The sequence below is a fragment of the Somniosus microcephalus genome, chromosome 6, assembly GCF_052327205.1.
Source record: "Somniosus microcephalus isolate GS21.2 chromosome 6, FLI_Smic_1.0, whole genome shotgun sequence".
In the NCBI taxonomy this organism is placed as follows: Eukaryota; Metazoa; Chordata; class Chondrichthyes; order Squaliformes; family Somniosidae; genus Somniosus; species Somniosus microcephalus.
Window position 1 is genome coordinate 50,826,541 of NC_140992.1, and position 22,092 is coordinate 50,848,632.

Genomic DNA, 22,092 nt, shown 5'->3' on the forward strand with positions numbered 1-22,092 from the left:
AGAACGGCATATCTCCAGGTTCCCCTCCAAGTCTCATGCCACCCTTACTTGATCATGTGCCACTGTTCCTTCATTGTTGCTGGGTCAAAATCCTTGAATTACCGACTTAACACCACAGGAGTAACATCACCACAGGAGTAGCATCACCATAGGAGTAACATCACCACAAGGACTGCAGTAGTTGAAGAAGGCCCACCACCATCATTTCAGGGCAGCTAGGGTTGGGCAATAAATGCAGCTTTGCCTGAGAGCAAACTGACAAAAAAAACTTTTTGCAGCTGGATTAGCATCTCTTGGTTTTAGCAGACTTGTTGTTTAGGGCCAAGCTGTTTGTTGCTCAACAAGTCTTAAGATGCAAAGCCCATCCACAAATAGTGTACTTTTTTGTTTTAGTGTAGTGATGAGCTCGAGTCTTCTATTACTGTTTTCATTCTACTGATCCATTTTGCTTCTGTGCTATTTTTGTCCCCCAAACACTAATTAGTTTCTAACCTGAACTATATGGTCTGTAAATGTCTTTCTGCCAAATTCGGAGGGCAGAAATACTGTTTCACTGTACATACCAATGGTAAAAGGAGTTAATTGCTTGCCCTTGGCATCCTATATCCTAGATAATTTTTACATAAGGTCAATCATTTGGAGTGTGGGGAAACTGACTTGCATGGAGAATGGATGTCAAGTATAGAGAGAGAGAGAGCGAGAGAGAGCGAGCCTGAATCATAAAGGTGCCTTCCTTGTTAAGCTTGGTGCTGCAATGTGTGGAGGATTCTGGATATAAACCTGTGTTTTACCATTCTTTGCTACTGCAGTTATTTTTAAACCTAAAGCTACTCGAGGAATGTAAAATAAAAGACTAAAGGTTTTGTTTATTACTATTTCTGAGGTATTCAGAAGTAATAGAAAATAAACTCATACAGGTGAATTTGGCATTTCATAACTCTCTCCTTTTGGTTAGCAGTTGTGATTTCTGACACCACCTTTTTCTTCCTCCTTCACCCTTCAATGAAAATACTGATTTAAAAATAGTCTGAAAATATATGGACAGTTCATTCAACGGTAGTAATCTCTGGATTACTCCCAGTGCCACCCGCTAATGAGTAGAAATGGGAGGCTATGGCAGGTTAATGCGTGGCTAGAGACATGGTGCAGGAGGGAGGGCTTCAGATTCCTGGGACATTGGGACCAGTTCTGTGATGGGAGGGACCTGTTCAAGATGGACAGGTTGCCCCTGAACAGAGCTGGGACCAATATCCTTGTAGGTAGGTTAACTCGTGCTGTGGGGAGGGTTTAAACTATGTAGTATTTAAAAAGTAGAAACACAGTGTACAGAGGACTGGGAGAGGCAATTGGAGTTAGAAATAATAGAGAATTAGGTGAGATCATAGAAAATACAAAGAGGTCTAAGTTAGGTTTGGAGTGCGTGTGTGTTAATAAGGTTGGTGAGCTGCAGGTGTAAATAGCCATGTGGGGATATGATATAGTGCCGATAACTGAGACTTGGCTCAAAGAGGATTTGATGCTTCATATTCCTGGGTACAAGTTTTACAGGAAAGCTAGGGAAGGGGAAAAATAGGAGGAGGGTAGCAGTTTTGATTTAAATAAAATATTAGTGCTCGAAAGAGAGAATGTCCTTGAGGGGTCAAAGGCAGAATCCATTTGGTTGGAGTTGAGAAACAATAAAGGAGCTTATTACGCTACTTTTTTGTATTTTATAGGCCACCAAATAGTGGGAAGGAGATGGAAGAGCTGATTTGCAAATAAATTACTGAGGTGCAAGAACTATTGAGTAGTGATAATGGGAGACTTTAACTACACCAATATTGAATGTTAAGGGCAAAGGAGGGGAGGAATTTCTGAAGTGTGTTCAGGAGAATTTTCTTGATTTATGTTTCCTGCCCAACAAGGAAGGAGGCATTGCTGGATCTAGTCCTGGGGAATGAAGTGGGTCAAGTTGAGAATGTCAAAGTTGGAGAGAATCTCGGGAATTGTGATCAGGTTTAGATTAGTTATGGAGAAGGACAAGGAGCAATCTAGAATAAAAATACTTAACTGGAGGAGGGCTAATTTCAGTGAACTGAGGAGGGATCTAGCCCGGGTAAATTGGAGTCAAAGACTGGCAGGCAGAAATGTAATGAAGCAATGGGTGGCCTTTAGAGGAGATGGTTCAGGTACAATCTAGGTACGTTCCCACAAAGGGGGAAGGGAGGGCAACCAAAGCCAGAGCTCCTTGGATGACCTAAGGAGTTGGAGAGGAGGATGAAGCAGAAAAAGGGAGCTTTTGACAGATGCCAGCTTGATAAAACAAGGGAGAATCAGGTTGAATATAGAAAGTACGGAGGAGAAGTGATAAAGGAAATAAGGGGGCCAAAGAGACAGTACGAGAATAGATCGGCGGCTAACAAAAGTGAATCCAAAGGTCTTCTATAGGCATATTAACAGTAAAAGGGTTGTCGGTGGAGCAGAGGGACCAAAATGGAGATCTATTAGTGGAGGCTTAAGGGATGGCTGAGGTACTAAATGAGGACTTTTGTATTGTTGTTTACCAAGGGAGAGGAATTTGCCAATGTTATGGTAAACTAGGAGCTTGCCAGGATACTGGATGAGATAAAAATAGATAGAGGAGCTACTAGAAAGGCTGGCAGCACTTAAAGTGGGCAAGTCACCCGGTTTGGATGGGATGCATCCTCGGTTGCTGAGGGAAGAATGGGCAGAAATTGTGGAGGTGCTGGCCACAATCTTCCAATCTCGTTAAATACAGGGAGTATCATTAAATATATTCAAGAAGGAGCTGAATATATTTCTTAAGGCTAATGGGATCAAGAAGTATGGGGAGAAGGCAGGGACCGGGTACTGAATTTGGATGATCAGCCATGATTGCATTGAATGGCGGAGCAGGCTCGAGGGGCCGAATGGCCTACTCCTGCTCCTATCTTCTATGTTTCTATCTCAGAGGACTGGAGGATTGCAAATGTTACACCCTTGTTCAAAAAAGGGGAGCACGATAAAACTGCCAATTACAGGCCAGTCAATTTAATATCGGTGGTGGGGAAACTTTTAAAAACAATAATCTGGGAGAAAATTAACTGCCACTTGGATAAGCATGGAGTAATAAAGGAGAGCCAGCATGGATTTATTAAGGGCAAATCGTATTTGACTAACTTGTTTGACTTTTTTTTAATGAGGTAACGGAGAGGGTGAGTAAGGGAAGTGCAGTTATTGTTGTGTATATGGTCTTTCAAAAGGCACTTGTACCACTTATTAGGTTTGTTAGCAAAATTGAAGCCCATGGGATAAAAGGGGCAGTAGCAGCAAGGATACAAAATTGGCTAAGGGATAAAAAAAAAAAGAGTTGTGGTCGTCGTCGTACGTGTCTTCACACTGTTCCCTTTGGGGAACTGTATGAAGTGGTGGAAGGATTTCTGGCCGCGATTAACGCTCCTTCCGTGACCGTAACCATTTTTGTACCAGCCATTAGGGTGGTTAGTCCTATGGCGGGAGGGTTTTATGGGCTCCCACAACCCATACGAGGGGGGGGGGGGGGCCACCCACACCCACGAACGCAAGTATCCCGCTGGATGTCAACCCAGAATTTAGAGCCGGAACTCCGACTCCACTTGCCGGGACTGTCTGGAGCGGGGTTCGAAACCCTACGGCTTCTGGCCCAGCGGCGGGGATGCTACCGCTATGCCAAAGGCCCACTAGAGTTGTGGTGAATGGCTGTTTTTCGGACTGGAGGGAGGTATACAGTGGCGTTCCCCAAGGTTCTGTACTAGGATCACTGCGATTTCTGATATATAGATTAATTAATTGGACTTGGGTTCAGTGTACAATTTCAAAATTTGCAGATGACACAAAACTTGGAAGTGCAGTAAACAGTGAGGAAGATAGTAATAGACTTCAAGAGGACACAGACAGGCTGGTGGGATGGGCAGACACATGGCAGATGAAATTCAATGCAGAGAAGTGTGAGGTGATATATTTTGGTAGGAAGAATGAGGAGAGACAATACAGAAAGACTTGCATTTATATAGCGACTTTCACAACCACCAGACGTCTCCAAAGCGCTTTACAGCCAATGAAGTACTATTTGAAGTGGAGTCACTGTTGTAATGTGGGAAATGTGGCAGCCAATTTGCGAACAGCAAGGTCCCACAAACAGCAATGTGATAATGACCAGATAATGTGTTTTTGTTATGTTGGTTGAGGGATAAATATTGGCCAGGACACCGGGAATAACTCCCCTGCTCTTCGAAATAGTGCCATGGGATCTTTTGCATCCACCTGAGAGCAGACGGGGCTTCGGTTTAACGTCTCATCCGAAAGACGGCACCTCCGACCAGTGCAGTGCTGAGGGAGTGCTGCACTGAGTGTCAGCCTGGCTTTATGTGGGACTTGAACCCACAACCTTCTGACTCCGAGCGAGTGTGCTACCAACTGAGCCACAGCTGACACTAAATACACACTAAATGGTACAATTTTGAAGGGGATGCAAGAACAGAGCGACCTCTGGGTGCTTGTGCACAAATCTGTGAAGGTGGCAGAATAGGTTAACAAAGCAGTTAAAGCATATGGGGTCCTGGGCTTTATAAATAGAAGCATAGAATATAAAAGCCAGGAATTTATGCTAAACCTATATAAAACACTAGTATGTCCCTAGCTGGAGCATTGTGTCCAATTCTGGGCACCACACTTTAGGAAGGACGTGAAGGCTTTGGAGAAGGTACAGAAGAGATTTACTAGAATGGTTCCAGGGATGAGGGATTGCAGTTTCATGAATAGACTGGAGAAGCTGGGGTTGTTCTCCTTGGAGCAGAGAAGGCTAAGAGGAGACTTGGTAGAGGTGTTTAAACTCATGAAGGGTTTAGATAGAGTAAATAAAGAGAATTTTTTTCCAGTGGCTGAGGTGTCGATGACCAAAAGGCACAGATTTAAAGCAAAAGAACCAGAGATGACATAAGGAAAAACTTTTGCACAAGGCATGGTTAGGATTTGGAATGCACTGCCTGATAGGGTGGTGGATACAGATTCAACAGTAGCCTTCAAAAGCAATACTTAAAGAAAAAAATGCATGGCTATGGGGAAAGAGCAGGGGCGTGGGACCAACTGGATTACTCTGCAAAAGAGCTGGTGAAGACTCGATGGGCCGAATGGCCGCCTTCTGTGCTGTACTATTTATGATTCTACAATTACTGTCAATTCTGGACATGCAGATTAATTATTGATCATTGATAAAGTTCCATTTTATAGTTGTATGAGACCACAATCTTTGATGGATTTATCCTATGTTGGCAGAAATGTATCTGAATCAGAATTTGCAAAGTAGACATTCTGCCTGAAATTATTTATGCTACTGCTTCTTGCCAATAGAAATAGAAAGTAACAAAAGCTGCTGGCTACATTGTGCTGCAAATTATTAAATAAGCAGTTAAGTAAGCTCCAGACGAGAGAGATTTCTGCTTTATTGCCAGCTCGTCTTGTCTTCCTTGGCAGCATCACTAACAAGGGAGGACACTGTATACTAACCAGCACTGGGAAGGGCAGCAAATTAAACTTGTTTGCAATTGATTCATTTATAATCTAGTGCTTATGTTCTTTTCCCCCCCCCGAGAGTTCAAAATGTGATGTGGTGCTTGCATCTTTGTACTGGTGACGACTGTCTGTTCGTGCTTTGCACACCAAGCTACTGTCTTCAATTTTATGAAAAATAAATTAAAGAAGAAATCCATCAGTGTCATTTCAGACAAATAGGTATTGATTTCAATTGCAGAAATAAAATGAGATCATGCCTCACCTTGGATATTTTGACCAGTGTTTTTCTATACAGACTTTGTGTTTGGTTTGATGGTTACATGTTAAATTGGAAGTTGCATTTGCTATAGGTTTGCATTTCATTTGGCTGAAAAGCCACTTTAATCTCTCCCCCTTGCCCCCCTCTGCCTCTCCCCATTGCGCGCCCCCCCCACCTCTGCCTCACCCTGTCTTTGTCTCTTGTTCTGCTCTCTGCCTCTCTGTCTGTGACATAAACTCTGAATGTCTCTTGAATGTAATTAATCCCAGTTATTAAAGGTTGTGTCAGCATTGTTTGGTGTAGTTCCATTTCCTTTTTTGCATAATGTTACTGGAAATTTTGAAATATGCACTTCTATAAATATCTACCATTTTTTTATCTATGTTTTGTAGGTCGGTGGGCCAAATGTCAGGAATTTGTGCAGGCTTTTTGTTCAGGGTCAAATAATAAACTAATGTAAGGGATTAAACTGCCTTCAATTTGCTGTAGCACATTAAGAATAAATACAGTGGAACCTTGCTCATAAATCTCTCTTGGGTAACCCAATTTTTTCACATGGTCCTTGAGGAAGCTCTATTATAATTTGGTAGACAAGGTCTAATCTTGATTTGATGTTTTTCTAATGAGAACGGCTGTACTCGTCCCCAAGAATTGTAGTGATTTGTTGTGAACAACTTTTTTTGCGGGGAGGGTGTATTAACTGACTTCTTTATTTAGCTTTGAGCAAACCTCATTCCAGATAGCACAAGCCTATGTTTCAGTTGGAAATACTGCATTCTAGCTAATTTAAGTGAATTTGCTGCCGTTGTGAATGAAAATTCAACTGGTGCAAACAAATTCAAACTTTTTCCCAAGGTAATATGTTGGCGTCCAGCTAACCACCTTGTTTTTAAAGCATGAATTCAATAGGTTGATGAATAGGTTTGAAGACTTGCTTCTAAAAATCTTGCTATTTTTCCCATAATAATGATTTAAATGAAGCTGAATAAATAGGCCTGAAATCTGTCATTTCAGTACAATTTTTATAAAAAGAAACTTCCTGTTCTCTTTCTTCCCCACCCCCCCTCCGCCCCCAATAAAATTCTTGCAAGAAAGAAGGGAGGTTAAGCCTATTTCGATGTATATTGGAAAATGATTGTACTCATCGGACAGATTCTTTTAGCCTTGTGGATCCCAATAAAATGCAATTGTTAATTGTTCTACTGGACTTGCATTTTCAAGAGAAAAAACTCATTTAAATGGACTTGTGACTTATTAACATATTTGGCTTGAAAATTCACAGTGGGGGGTGCGGTGATGGTGACTATGAATTCTATTTGAAAATGAATGTTCCTGAATCATGGAGAAGATGATTAACGTGCACTGTCCCATTGACAAGCTATTTGGTCCAAGAATGAATGGGTTAACAGTAATGCCAGCCAGATAATTTGCCTGGTGGTGGTGGTAGTTTGACATTTTTCTAGCATTATTTAATAGCCTGGTCTTATTGGTGACACAACCATGTCCATCTTGGTGATTGGATATATTTGAGTTTATTACTGATCTGGTCACAGTTTTGCAAATGATTCCAGGAACTTGTATGATCTCATCCTTCTGAGTTGGTATCATAGGACTGGCTGCCTCACTTTCCTCGGGAGCAATGACGTCAGACTCTGGGGACATCAGAGTGGTGAACCTCCGACCGTAGCTGTGATGTCTGTTCCCTGGGTAGATTCACTTGAGCGCTTGTAGCTATATTTGGATTAGCTGGTTCAAATCTCACTTCCCTCACTTTTGGGGAACCTGGTTAGACATCCAAGTGACACACATTTATCTGCCTATATTTGGCTTGTATAGCTTGCAAATCTTTCAACTTCTGTGCCTGCCCGCCCTCCCGCCCTCCCTCCCTCACTCCCTGGTTTCTTCTCCTAGTTCTTAACCACCTTAAAATTCTTAATGGGCTTGACAGGGTAGACGCTAGGAGGATGTTTTCCTTGGCTGGAGAGTGAGTCTACAACTAGGGGTCATAGCCTTAGGACAAGGGGTTGACTATTTAGGGCTGAGATGAGGAGAAATTTCTTCACTCAAAGGGTTGTGAAGCTTTGGAATTTTCTACCCGAGTGCTGTGGATGCTCAATCGCTGTATATTCAAGACCGAGAGTGATACATTCTTGGATACGAAGGGAATCGGGGATATGGGGATGGTGCGGGAAGGTGTGGTTGAGGTAGATGATCAGCCATGATCTTATTTAATGGTGGAGCAAGTTTGAAGGGCGTTCCACACAAAGAACTTTGCCTTTCATCTTAGCAGTTTGCTTCACAATATTTTGGGGGAAAAAAGGAAAGGAAGAACTTTATTTATATATAGTGCTTTTCACATTCTCCGGATGTCCCAAAGCGCTTAACATACAATTCATTTTTTTGTAGCTGAAATGTTACATCGGCAAATGCAGCAGCCAATTTGGGCAATCTTTCCACCTAGAAATAAATGTCATTTTTGTCAGAGCTAATTAGTTCCACAAAGGTTGAAAAGCATTTACCAAAATTATATTTTTTCAGTCAACAAACAGGTTCTGAGGTTGTGCAAAAGGACTGAGAAATGTTGCTTGGAGTTGTAGTCATTATATTGTCTGCAACACCAGCAGCAGATATTTGTTTTCTGGAGGAAGCATTGTGCATGAAATATGTCTGGTGTAATAAATAAAATCACAAATTGATGAATAGAATATATTTTGTTAAATCAAACAAAGGGACATTGGAGTTTTTTAGTCTTTTTTTATTATATCTTGCTTCGAGCAATAGTCTAGTTGGAAAACCAATTTACAGGGCACGTGCAACACGAATGTGCACAGTAATTGTGAATCATCTTTAGATGGCCTGTCATGAAAACCTTTTGTTCATGAGTATGCATGCCACGTGGGAGACTGGATACATGAAATTTTAGATGCACAAATAGGATAATGAAAATTGAATGGCACACTTCCACTTTCCTGGATGCGCCTTGTGGGCCTCATTAGTTTTATTAGCTGCACTTAGAAATGCTGACCTGTAGCATTTCAAAACTGAAGTTGGAAGATGTAATTATTTTAAGCTCTTTTGATAGCCTGTATTCTGGTTAAGATTGGTGTGTTTACTTTTCAAATATTCAATTTCAAAAGGTTTTCTAGAATAAAGTAACTGAGCTGTAACTAACCACATAGAGTGCCATTATATGCATAGCATATATTTAATCTAAAAGTGGTTTATGATGCCAAGATTAGATGCTTTGTAAACATCATTGCACATATATAGTATAATTTATTGCTGCGTCATAATTTTATTCAGTCAAAATTCAAGTTTGTTACTACATTAAGGTAATTAATTCACTTGATGGATAGTTGTTATGGCAGTGGCAGCTAATCCATACAGACCAAGGAGGTACCAGGTTCAATTTCCTCTTTTTTTTTTGTCTGTGTTGTTAACCAATTGCAGCTGAGGTGGTAGCTGGGAGTGCTGCAATTGACCTCGGAACCCCAAGTTAGCCAAGGGGAAGGGGGGGAAAACACCAGCGTTCCTGTTTTGATCGCTATCCAGTGACCCCCCTCCCCCCCGCTCCCAACTGCTGGAAAGCACATGTGTGGATGTTGGGCGAGGACAAAATTGGGTGTGGTTTTGATGCTGCCCATTTGCATTTTCTGCTGTGGATCACACACGAACAATGGTCATGTGGGCAAGATCTAGAGGATGACTGGTGTCTGTGAAAATGTGCTTCTTAAAGGAGAGGAGTAAGGGAGAAATTTTTTTCCAAAGTAATCAGTGGGACTGTAGCACACTTTTTTTACTCATGAACTATCAAGTCACAGAAATCACAGAAACCACACAGTGCAGATAGAGGCCATTTCGGCCCATCGAGCCTGCACCGACACATATCCCACCCGATCCCCGTAACCCCTACACCAACACATATCCCACCCGATCCCCGTAACCCCACGTATTTAATCCCCCTAACACTAAGGGTCAATTTATCATAGGCAATCAACCTAACCCGCACATCTTTGGACTGTGGGAGGAAACCGGAGCACCCGGAGTAAACCCACGCAAACACGGGGAGAATGTGCAAACTCCACACAAAGTCTCTGGACATTCCTTCCCTATCTCCTAGATTCTGTTCAATTATTTTGATGCCAATAGAACTATGTCCAGATGCTGTCTAAATCCAAGCCTATGGTGCCAGGCACACTCCTGCAGTTTATCAGTTTGCATTTCACTGGACAAGCTTGGTTTTTTATTGTATCCAGGGTACGAGTTTCTCCTGAGTATGAGTGTGATTTTCTTTCTTTCATTGTTTTAAGGTTGCTGCTTCAGAAGAATTATGGTTTTCTCCAAGACATTAATGTCTGGCGACCCTTTGTCATAATTGGAATCTACTCTTCAACTTTATCAGCTGCGATGAGCACACTGATTGGAGCTTCCAGAATTCTTTATGCACTTGCAAAGGACGATGTATTTGGCAAGTTATTTTCTTTCTTTAAAAAATTAATTTCTTGAATCAAAATTACAAGGAGGGATCAGATGATACAGTTACATAGTGTTACATCCGTGAATAATTGAGACACGGACAGCAGGAGTGAACAAAATAAGTCTTTACTGGTGGAAGTCAATAGTGAAACTAAAAACAGAGGCTCACTAGCGCCTTTTATACAGGGGTGGTCACTGCAGGTACTGCAGCCTGAGACCAGTTATTCTCTTAAAGGTACATACACAACACAGGATTATAATGTAAGACCTTCTGTCTGTCGTACCTGCACCAAATAGCTTGATAAAAGTGCAGCTGTGTTCAGCAAACTAATTTCTTATTTTAAAAAAACACAATTTTAAGGGCTGAACTTTGTTTATTGGTTACATTTTCTTTTAAACGTGCGTGCAGATTGTGAAAGACTGCAGGGGGATATCAGTCAGCTAGCAGAATTGGCAGAGAGGTGGCAAATGGAGTTCAATGTAGAAAAATGTGAGTTAATGCATTTTGAAAATAAGAATAAGGAAAGGAAGTGCTTCAGATTTTTTTACCCCATTATCTGAAGGATATGAAAGCAATGAAAAAGGTACAGTGTAGAATTATGGGGATGTTACCAGTGATGATGGGTTACAGTTATGAGGAAACACTTGAGAAATTAGGGCATTTTTTTAAACTAGGGTTGAGAAGGTCGAAAGTAACTTGATGGCGGTTTTCAGGATGATGATGAGTTATGATGAGGTAAACGGTGATCAATTATTTCCTCTGGTCAGCCAGACAGTAACAAGCCACAAATTTAAGATAATCGCAGCAAATTAAAAGTTAAGTTAGAAAAGAAATCTTCAGAGTGGTTAGAGTTTGGAATTCTCTGCCACAACCCATTGTTGAAGCAGAGTCCATAAATTCATTTAAGAGGGAATTAGATTATTGTTTGAAAATGAGAAATATTGAGAATAAGTGGCATTTGTGGAGAAATACACCGACACAGACTTGATGACTGAATGGTCTGTAATGTTCTTTGATTCGAAGATCAGAAGCAGAGAAAATTAATGTTGGTAAAATAGATCTGAAAAATGAATGGTGAGAGCTACGAAGCTAGGAAAAAAGTGTGAAAAGAGTTGAAGAAACAAGACTTAATAAGAAAGACAGTCCAGTAAATTGAAGTGGGAAGATGCGGAGACAAAGAATCTGCCTTTTTCCTCCTGCCATTTTGCCCCTTCCCACCACCTTTTCCTGAATTTGTTGACTTTTTGCTAGGGAATGATTCTGCCAGGCACCCTTCTGCCATTACGATAGCAAAATACTGCGGATGTTGGAAATCCGAAATAACCACAGAAAACGCTGGAAAACAGGGCAGCATCTGTGGAGAGAGAAACTGAGTTAACGTTTCAGGTCGAAGACCCTTCGTCAAACCCTTCTGCCATTCTTGTATAAACCCAAACAGTGAGTTAATCGATCAGTGGAGGAAAGGAAGATAGAATTATAGAATGCTTACAGCACAGAAGGAGGCCATTCGGCCTGTCGAGCCTCTACCAACTCTCCAAGAGCACTTCAGCTAGTCCCACTCCCCCGCCCTTTCCCTGTAGCCTTGCAATTTTCTTTTCCTTCAGGTATTTAGCCAATTCCCTTTTGAAAGCCACAATTGAATCTCCCTCCACCACCCTTTCAGGCAGTGCCTACTAGATCCTAACCACTCGCTGCATAAAAAAGTTTTTCCTCATGTCGCCTTTGGTTCTTCTGCCAATCACCTTAAATCTGTGTCCTCTGGTTCTCGACCCTTCCGCCAATGGGAACAGTTTCTCTCCATCTACTCTGTCTGGACCCCTCATGATTTTGAACACCTCTATTAAATCTCCTCTCAATCTTCTCTGCTCTAAGGAGAACAACCCCTCCACTAATCTTCATTTTGGTCCCTAATTGGCCCCACCCCTCCTCTTACTACCTGTTTACTATTACATGCCTATAGAAGACTTTTTGATGCCTATAGAAGACTTTTTGATTCCCTTTTTAGTTACCTGCCAATTGATTCTCATACTCTATGTTTGCCCCTCTTATTTCCTTTATCACTTTCCCTCTAAACTTTCTATATTCAGCCTGGTTCTCGCTTGTATTCTCAGCCTGACATCTGTCATACATCCCCTTTTTCTGCTTCGTCTTACACTCTATCTCTTTCGTCATCCAGGGAGCTCTGATTTTGGTTGCGCTACCTTTCCACCTCGACTGTACCCGAACTATCTCCGCTTTAAAGGCAGCCCATTGTTCAATTACAGGTTTGCCTGCCAATCTTTGATTCCAATTTACCCGGGCCAGATCCGTTCTCAACCCACTGAAATTGGCCCTCCTCCAATTAAGTATTTTTACCCTAGATTACTCCTTGTCCTTTTCCATAACTAATCGAAACCTTATGATAGTGTAATCACTGTTCTCCTAAATGTTCCCCTATTGACACTTGACCCACCTCATTCCCCAGAACCAGATCCAGCAATGCCTCCTTCCTTATTGGGCCGGAAACGTATTGATCCAGAAAGTTCTCCTGAACACACTTCAGAAATTATTCCCTCCCCACACCCCTGCCCTTTACACTATTACTATCCCAATCTATATTAGGATAGTTGAAGTCCCCCATTATCACTACTCTCTAGTTTTTGCACTTCTCTGTAATTTCGCTGCAAATTTGCTCCTGGAGATGGCAAAGACGCTGAACAAATATTTTGTATCAGTCTTTACAGTAGAGGACACTAAAAATATCCAACACTGGACAAACCGGGGGCAATGGGGGGGGAGGAGCTAAAGACGATTAAAATCACTAAGGAGATGGTACTCAGTAAAATAATGGGACTTAAGGCGGCTAAATCCCCCGGACCTGATGGCCTACATCCTAGGGTCTTGAGAGAAGTGGCGGTAGGGATTGTGGATGCATTGGTGATTATTTTCCAGAACTCCCTGGACTCAGCAAAGGTCCCGGCAGATTGGAAAACTGCTAATGTAACACCCTTATTTAAGAAGGGAAGTAGACAAAAAGCTGGAAACTATAGACCAGTTGGCAAAATGTTGGAGTCCATTATTAAGGAAACAGTAACAGAGCATTTGGATAAACATAATTTAATAGGACAGAGTCAGCATGGTTTTATGAAGGGGAAGTCATGTTTGACAAATTTGCTCGAATTCTTTGAGGATGTAACATACAGGGTGGATAAAGGGGAACCAGTGGATGTAGTGTATTTGGACTTCCAAAAGGCATTCGACAAGGTTCCACACAAAAGATTACTGATCAAGATAAGAAATCACAGGATTGGGGGTAATATACTGGCATGGGTGGAAGATTGGCTATCTAACAGAAAACAAAGAGTTGGGATAAATGGTTCATTCTCGGGCTGGCAATCAGTAACTAGTGGTGTTCCGCAGGGGTCAGTGCTGGGACCCCAACTCTTTACAATCTCTATATTAACGATTTGGAGGAAGGGACCGAGTGCAATATATCCAAGTTTGCTGATGATACAAAGATGGGAGGGAAAGCAGTGAGTGAGGAGGACATAAAAAACCTGCAAAAGGACATAGACAGGCTAAGTGAGTGGGCAGAGATTTGGCAGATGCAATATAATGTTGGAAAGTGTGAGGTTATGCACTTTGGCAGAAAAAATCAAAGAGCAAGTTATTATCTAAATGGAGAGAAACTGCAAAGTGCTACAGTACAAAGGGATCTGGGGGTCCTGGTGCATGAAACACAAAGTTAGTATGCAGGTGATCAGGAAGGCCAATGGAATCTTGGCTTTTATTGCGAGGGGGATGGAGTATAAAAACAGGGAAGTCTTGCTGCAGTTACACAGGGTATTGGTGAGGCCACACCTGGAATACTGCGTGCAGTTTTTGGTTTCCATATTTAAGAAAAGATATACTTGCTCTCGAGGCGGTTCAGAGAAGGTTCACTCGGTTGATTCCGGAGATGAGGGGGTTGACGTATGAGGAAAGGTTGAGTAGGTTGGGACTCTACTCATTGGAGTTCAGAAGAATGAGAGGCGATCTTATCGAAACATACAAGATTGTGAGGGGGCTTGATCGGGTGGATGCGGTGAGGATGTTTCCACTGATGGGTGAGACTAGAACTAGGGGGCATAATCTTAGAATAAGGGGCTGCCGTTTCAAAACTGAGATGAGGAGAAACTTCTTCACTCAGAGGGTAGTAAATCTATGGAATTTGCTACCCCAGAGAGCTGCGGAAGCTGCAACATTAAATAAATTTAAAATGGAGATACAGTTTCCTAGCAGATAAGGGAATTAGGGGTTACGGGGAGAAGGCAGGGAAGTTGACGTGAGTCTAGATTCGGATCAGCCATGATCCTATTGAATGGCGGAGCAGGCCCGAGGGGCCGTATGGCCTACTCCTGCTCCTACTTCTTATGTTCTTATATCCTGCTCACTAGTTGGTGGCCTATAGAATAGTGTAATGGCACCTATTATTTCTTAACTTTAACCGAATAGATTCCGTCCTTGACCCTTCCAGGACATCCTCTCTCCAGCACTAACATTCTCCTTAACCAATACTGCCACACCACCTCCTTTCTTTCCTTCCCTATTTTTCCTGAACACCTTATATCAGGGAATATTTAAAACCCAAACCTTCCCTTTTTTGAGCCAGGTCTCAGTTATCGCCATGACATCGTATTCCCATGTGGCTATTTGCGCCTGCAGCTCACCAACCTTATTTACCACGCTTTGTGCATTTACACACTTGCACTGTAAACCTGTCTTAGACCTCCTTGTATTCTCTTAGTCTGATGTCATCTAATACCGTACTATTTCTTACGCTAGTGCTATCCGTCTCTCCCAATACTATGTGTACCTTGTTTCTCCTTTCAAATGCTACATCCCCCTGCCAAATTAGTTTAAACCCTCCCCAACAGCACTAGCAACCTCCCCCGCCCCAGCGAGGACTTTAGTCCCTGCTCTGTTGAGGTGCAACCCATCCGGCCTGTACAGGTCCCAACTCCCCCAGAACCGGTCCCACTGTCCCAGGAATCTAAAGTCCTCCCTCCTGCGCCATCTCTTCAGCCATGCATTCATCTGCTCTATCCTCCTGTTTCTATACTCACCAGCTCATGACACTGGGAGTAATCCAGAGATTACTTTTGAGGTCCTGCTTTTTTAATCTTTTTCCCAGCTCCCTAAAATCTGCTTGCAGGACCTCCATCTCTCTTTCTACCTATGTTGATACCGATATGGACCACGACCTCTGGCTATTCACCCTCTCCCCTTGGAATGTTCTGCAGCCGCTCAGTGACATTCTTGACCCTGGCACTAGGGAGGCAACATACCATCCTGGAATCACGTCTGCGGCCGCAGAAAATCCTGTCTGTTCCCCATACTATCGAATCTCCTATCCTATTACTTTCTTGATCTTCCCCTGTCCCCTGCCCCTATACAGCTGAGCCACATTCAGAATACTGGTTAGAGAGTGAGATGCACTCGGGACTCCTGCACTACCTGCCTGCTCCTTGTCTGTCTGATGGTCACTCATTCCCACTTTGCCTGCACACCCTTGCGCTGCGGGGTGACCACCTCCTGAAATGTGCTATCCATGTGGCTCTCAGCCTCACTGATGCACCACAGTGATGCCAGCTGCCACTCGAGCTCCGAAACCTGGAGTTTGAGCTCCTCCAGCTGACGACATTTCCTGCACATGTGGTTGTCCAGGACAAGGGAAGCATCCTGGAGTTCCCAAATGGCACAGGATGTGCAATCCACGGGACTGAGGTGCCCTACCATGCTCTACTTAATAGACTATTAACTAACTTTAGGGAAATAAACTCTCGACTTAAAAAAAATCACCAGCTACTCGCCAATCAGCTCCTACCCTTGTGCTGACATCACTTTAGTTTTTTTTACCGCGCTTCCTCTGGGCTCTCGGGCCTACCTTCATCTGCGGCCGCTCCTCTCGCTCTCCTGCAGGTCCACTCTCGTGCCTATTAACTTAGGCTCCTTGGGTTCTGTGGCTCCACTCCTCCTTTTCAGATAGACTTCTCGACCGCCTTCTTCCTCCCCACCAATTCCTGCTCTCTCCAAATTCTTCCACTCTACTTGCGATCCACTCTGATTGCATCCTCCCAGCTCTGTCTCTAAGCTCTGTGCTCAAGATCATGCCCAAAACAGATCTTGTCTGCAGCCAACATTCCCACACCTGCACTTTTGAGTCCATCAGCAAAATGTTCCCCCCCTCTTTTTCTCTTGAAAGGGAACTTTTCAAAGGTGTCGTAGTGTGCTCAGTGGAATAAGTATGATTTCATGCTAACTAGCATACAATTATGCCAATTAGTTGGCTTCCCTGAGGGTCCAGATGTTGGGAAGATAGGATTTTAATGATATCTAATAGAAAAAATCCCACAGATTTCACGGGAACATGCCTGTCTTGTCCTTTGATTAATCTTAAATGAGAGTTGATGAGCTAGTTCCTTAACCCATCAAGGGGTTTTCCGTGGAATATTTACACCAAATATATTCCATCCCACTGCTAACCCTGCCCCAATTCCAAAGTGCATACATATTCAACTTTTGTGTGTCGTTCTGCCTCACGGATAATAAATTTGAACCTTATTTCAAAAACATTTGAATAAATCATATTCCTGGAACTACTTTGCTCTCTATTTGAAGCCAGGCTTTGTCTGTGCAGATGCCAATTCCTCACCCAGCCAACAACATCAGTGTGCCGGACCAAAACAACTGTTGAAATAGTGGGCAAATGGTTAGACAAAGCCAGCCTCGCCATCTGCTTTTTGTACTCTTCCCCTCATTTACCTGCCGGCATACTTAATTGTGATCATTGAGATTTTCACAGCTTTCTCTTTCTTAGAATTATTCTTCAAGTCTGTTTGAACAATTCCAGTTATTTGTTTCAGTCAGATTAAAACTGCAATTATTTTGGCAAATTAATGTAAGCTGGCAACATAAGGAAAATAACAGTTGCATCTTCGTTATCCTGTTCCTGTAAAATTGCTCACTGGTCACAAAATGCTCTTTTCAACAAGGAAAGTATTTCTGCAGATTAAATGGCATTTATAAATTGGCTCAGACATTTCATGGTGTTTGAAATGAATATGGTCAGCTCTGAATGATGATGCTCAAGACACAGGAGAGTTAGATAATTGCTACACTTTTAGATCATCTCAATTATCATTTACAAATTATATGCTAAGAATGGTGGTAAATTGGATCCAACATGAAACCTTTCTGCTGGACACAAAGGCAGTATTAAAGTTAAATCACGTGAAGTGATGAAAAAGACGGAATGTCTGAGAAATGCCCCAAACGAGGAAGATGAACCTTTTTATTTGGCTTGCATTGAAATATACGTTCCATTAAGGCATTACATGTGATGACATATTCCCTTCCTCAGCACCTGGGGTGAGATTCTGGACCAGCTGTGATCACTTTTGGTTTTAATTCCAGTCATTAACAATGATTATTTGCACTGTAACCTTATTCTGAATACTGTTCATAGCTTTTAGCTTCGCAATGACGGTTTCCTCTTGCAGTTAGTGGTTTAATCACTGATGATAAATAACCATGAGGCTTTCAAAAATGCTTTTAACATTTACAGTAATGTTTCTGAATTGGAGAGTGAAAAACCATTGTGAAAATGACTGCAAAATTAATCCAGTAAAAGCTACTATTTCTAGAAGAATTTTTCAGAATTTCACTCTTGGTTTAACCCAATGTGATTTCAGAACTTAAATTATTGGACCAAATAGAATCTCTTTCCAATGTTTCTCTTGAAGAACAGAATCCATCTTGAATCTGGGTTACAGCTGTGTTTCATATACAAGACTAACATGAGAGAAATTTCTGTTCATCACAATATCACCTGAACCTCTTGACTGAACTAGTGCCTTGTAATTGATGGCCCTGAAATTTTGATATGGATACTAGTCTGCAGATGCTTAATGTATTTTTTTCTGAAAATCCTTTCTCTTCTATTTTAACAGAGGCTTTAACCCCTTTATTTTAAAATACTGGAGAGAGACATTTCAGATGAATGTGTTCATATATCCCATGATGTAATTACAGCATCCTTGTCTGTTTATTGCTTTGTTATTGTGTGTGTAATCCCTGCAGTTATAAAGAAAATTGCAGTTATGGAATAGGTTCTATTAACTCGACCTGAAGATGGAGTGAACCCTTTAGTGGGATCACGAACTGTGACGTACTCATTTATCTGCTACTTTGTCATTTATTACTTAATGTGCTCTGTTTAAACGCGAATCTGAGAAAACATTTAAACGTGAGAGAATTATTGATAGCCCTTAATCTGATTAATCTGCTCACTGGGTCATCTTTTATTTTCCTCAATTTAGGAAAACTTCTCATGCCTGCTAAGAAAACTTCGCACGGTGGAAATCCCTGGGCTGCTGTACTGATTTCATGGGTGTTAGTACAGGTACTTTTATTTGTTTGTTTTTGAGGTAATGGAAGTCGCAAAAAACTTGAAAATTTACCGTTGTGGGAAAGTGTGGGGGGAAAAAAATCTGTGTAACTGAAGGCTATGTTGGTTCACCATTCTGCAATCTGTGAAATAAGTTTTTATATTTTATTAATATGGAACCATTTGTAGAAGACTAAAATAGATCAGTGTGCCACTTTGATTTAGTTGTTTTACCTACGGTCCCTGTTTAGACAACCTAAAAACAGGGCTCTGCAGTTTTATTAAACCTAACAGGAAACTTATAAAGTAACCCCCAGACCAATGTGATCTTTTTCTAGAAAGCTATTTAGGGATTTGTGTGGGCATTTGAAGCATTTTGAACAATACAGAAATGAAATAGTGCTCTGAAAATTTAATATGATATGCATAAGCAATGTGCTGTACTTTTTAAAATTATGCTGTATGTTTAAAGTTTGCTGCAGGGTAAAAAACATTCTCCTAGTGTTACTTCATCTCCCTCGGCCACACGAGCTGCATTCAAGATGGCAGTTGAAAGGCCCTCAAGCCTCAACCGATGCAACTCTTCCCCAGAGGAAGCACCAGTTTTCCACAGTGATGTTTTGAGATCAAGACATCAGCAGTGTGGAGACCAAATCCGCATTGAATGACACCATAGAGATTAAACTGCTGTAATCTTGGCTGTTAAATTAGGATCAATTATATGAAGATCGAAAGAAATCAATTCCAGCTTTATGCAATTGCCATTATTCAAAAGTGGAATTTGTATTATTTCGCAGTTCAAAGATGTTCGTCTTTTCTTAATAAATAACTAAATAAGTAGTTAAAATAAATAAATAGATGTGAACAAGAAAATATTTTTTAGCAGAAGGTACTTAATATTGATGGAGGTTTAATATTGTCAAATCAATAGCATGCATTGTCAAATTGGATGAGAGATGGTAATGACACTTTTTATGAAGTAATTAGTTATCACCGAGTTGAGTTAGGTCAATGTTGTAAATTATATAGCTCCTTTAGTGGTCTGTGGTAAAAGCCAAATTATATCTATTGAATGATTTAAGTACAAGTCTCGGGTCATTGTAGTTCTAATGGCAACAATATTTATCAAAGTGAGAAAGTTAATATCAATAACTCTGTAGTTCATGTACTGATTCAAACTTTACATTTTATTGAAGATTAAATGCATTGGCAGGATGATGGCACAGATTGAATCCAGCATACAAGATGTTAGAAACTGCAACATCAGTTTTTATTATAGAAAGGCCATTAAAGTCATAGAGAGCATTAAGCATAGATTCACCAGGATGATGCCAAGCATGGAAAGCTATAGTTATGATGTGCGATTTGAGATACTGCGACTCTTTCCACTGGAGCAGAGAAAACGAGATTTATCAGAGGTTTTTAATAGAGCAAATAGGGAAAGACTATTTCCTCTGGTTGGGGAATTGGTGACAAGGGATCATCAATTTTAAATTATCACCGAGAGTGAGGTTAGGAGAAATCTATTTACACAGAGTGTTGTTTAAGCATGGAATGCTGTGTTGCGGCTGTGGTTGAAGTAGAGACCATTGCTGCTTTTATGGGAAAACTGGATAAATATTTGGAGCAGAGAAAGATCGAGCCACAGCGAGAGACCAATACAGTGGGATTAGTTTTGGATTGCTCTAGCAAAGAACCAGCACAGACGTGACGAGCTGATTGGCCGCCTCCTGCGGTGTAAACTTCTGTGGTTTAAGTAGAAGTGTACACTATAGGCTGATTGCTTGATCAGGCACTTCCAGTGAGAAGTGGCACTGATGGGGAGTGTTGGTCAGGAAATCACAGGCCCGCAGCTCTTGATTTTTGGTCCAGTATGAATGGAGGGCTTGCAATTTCCCCACATGTATTCCTTGGGAGCGTCCATTTGGGGAGTTGGATTTTCGAATTGACGCGAGGTCTAATCAACTTGAAATTTGTAGCAGTGAAAGAGCAGAAAAAGGGAGTAAAGATGAGTTCAGTGATTTCAATGGCTGCTAATGATTATGAGCTGGATAGTAGCAGCTCAGTTTCACAGATCAGACATAATTCACCATATTGGAGGGTCCCAGTCCGCCTTACTTCTGAGGCCTTCCCGGATTTTGAACACAATCTCTCATTTGATCAGATGAAAGGAGGAAACTTCTTCAGATTGACAAAAGGTTTGGTGAGGTTGCAATCAAAACCTTAAAGGTCCTGCAAAATGTTTATTTTAATGATGTTGATGTAACCTAAACAGGAGATGGGAAAAGTAGCCATCATTTCATGATGGAGTATAGTGGGATAATTCACCTGTTACAGATTGCCGTAGAGCAGAGTAATGTTAATTCTCTGTAAAGTAAACTTTCCACTTGCTCTTCAATTGCGAAGTTTGAACAAACGCTCAAGGGCTTATTTCTTCTGGATTTCATTTCGGTCAATAACAACTTGCATTTAAGGTGCTTCCTCTGTTTCTTCTCTATCACAAAGCCTGCCTGCTTCCACGCCTGTCGCACCATCCTACCTCAACACATCTGCCACCGAAACCCTCAGACCCGCTTTCGTCACTTCCAGGTTTGATTACTCCAATGCTCTCCTGGCTGGTGCTCCATTTTCCACCCTCCATAAACTTAAGCTCATCAAAAAGTCTGCTTCATGTGTCCGAACCCGCACCAAGTCCTGGTTACCCATCGCCCCTGTCCTTGCTGATAGAGATTGGCTCCCGGTTCCCCAATGTCACAAATTTAAAATTCTCACACTTGTGTTTAAATCACTCCATGGCCTCGCCCTTCCCTATCTCTAACCCGTTTCTATTGTCACTACATTAATACTGCAGAACAAAAGTAATTCCCTTTGACCGCTGTAATGTATGTACCTTTAAGGGGGGAACTACTTTCTACAGCTCATGTATACTGTAGTACCGGCAGTGACCACACCTGTATATAACGCTGAGTAGTAATCTGTTGTTTCAGTTGCAGTTTGAACCACGTTGAGTAAACACCTGTTGTACCGTTCTCTGCAGTCCTTTTCTTATTATTACACGGACGTAACAGTGGCGACGAGCAAGTTCGAACCTACCTGCAACTCTGCATCACCTCCCAGGGATTCGCTCCTGGAGAACAGTGGAAGAAGGTCGAGTCCAGAAGCACAGGCGTCGACCACGGGCAACCGCCCAGTCATCCAGTGGAGATTTGAGCATCGCAGGGGAGGCTGTCAAGAGCCAGGCTTGGCTTTCCAGTCACGGTGGTCCAGCGAAACGGGCTGGCAACAGGTACTGCGCAGACCCTTCCCGGACAGCGACGGGCTAGAGCCCGACCGAGTGGCACAGAAAAAGGCTGAGCAGCGTCGACTGGGGAGAGAGAGAGGGCAGAGCACACAGGGCGCAGCTGGTGTTCAGGACCGAGC

At 42.0% G+C, this 22,092-nt stretch overlaps 1 protein-coding gene across 2 annotated transcripts in view; it reads left to right on the forward strand.

Moving 5' to 3' along the window:
* LOC147115713 (solute carrier family 12 member 9) overlaps positions 1-22,092 on the forward strand; it is a 133,749-nt gene that overhangs the window by 47,890 nt on the left and 63,767 nt on the right. For both annotated transcript variants that reach the window (XM_085990201.1, XM_085990200.1), the window contains 2 exons: positions 10,099-10,256; positions 18,605-18,687. In XM_085990201.1, coding sequence (XP_085846327.1) covers positions 10,099-10,256; positions 18,605-18,687 — 241 coding nt within the window. The remainder of the gene's footprint in view (positions 1-10,098; positions 10,257-18,604; positions 18,688-22,092) is intronic.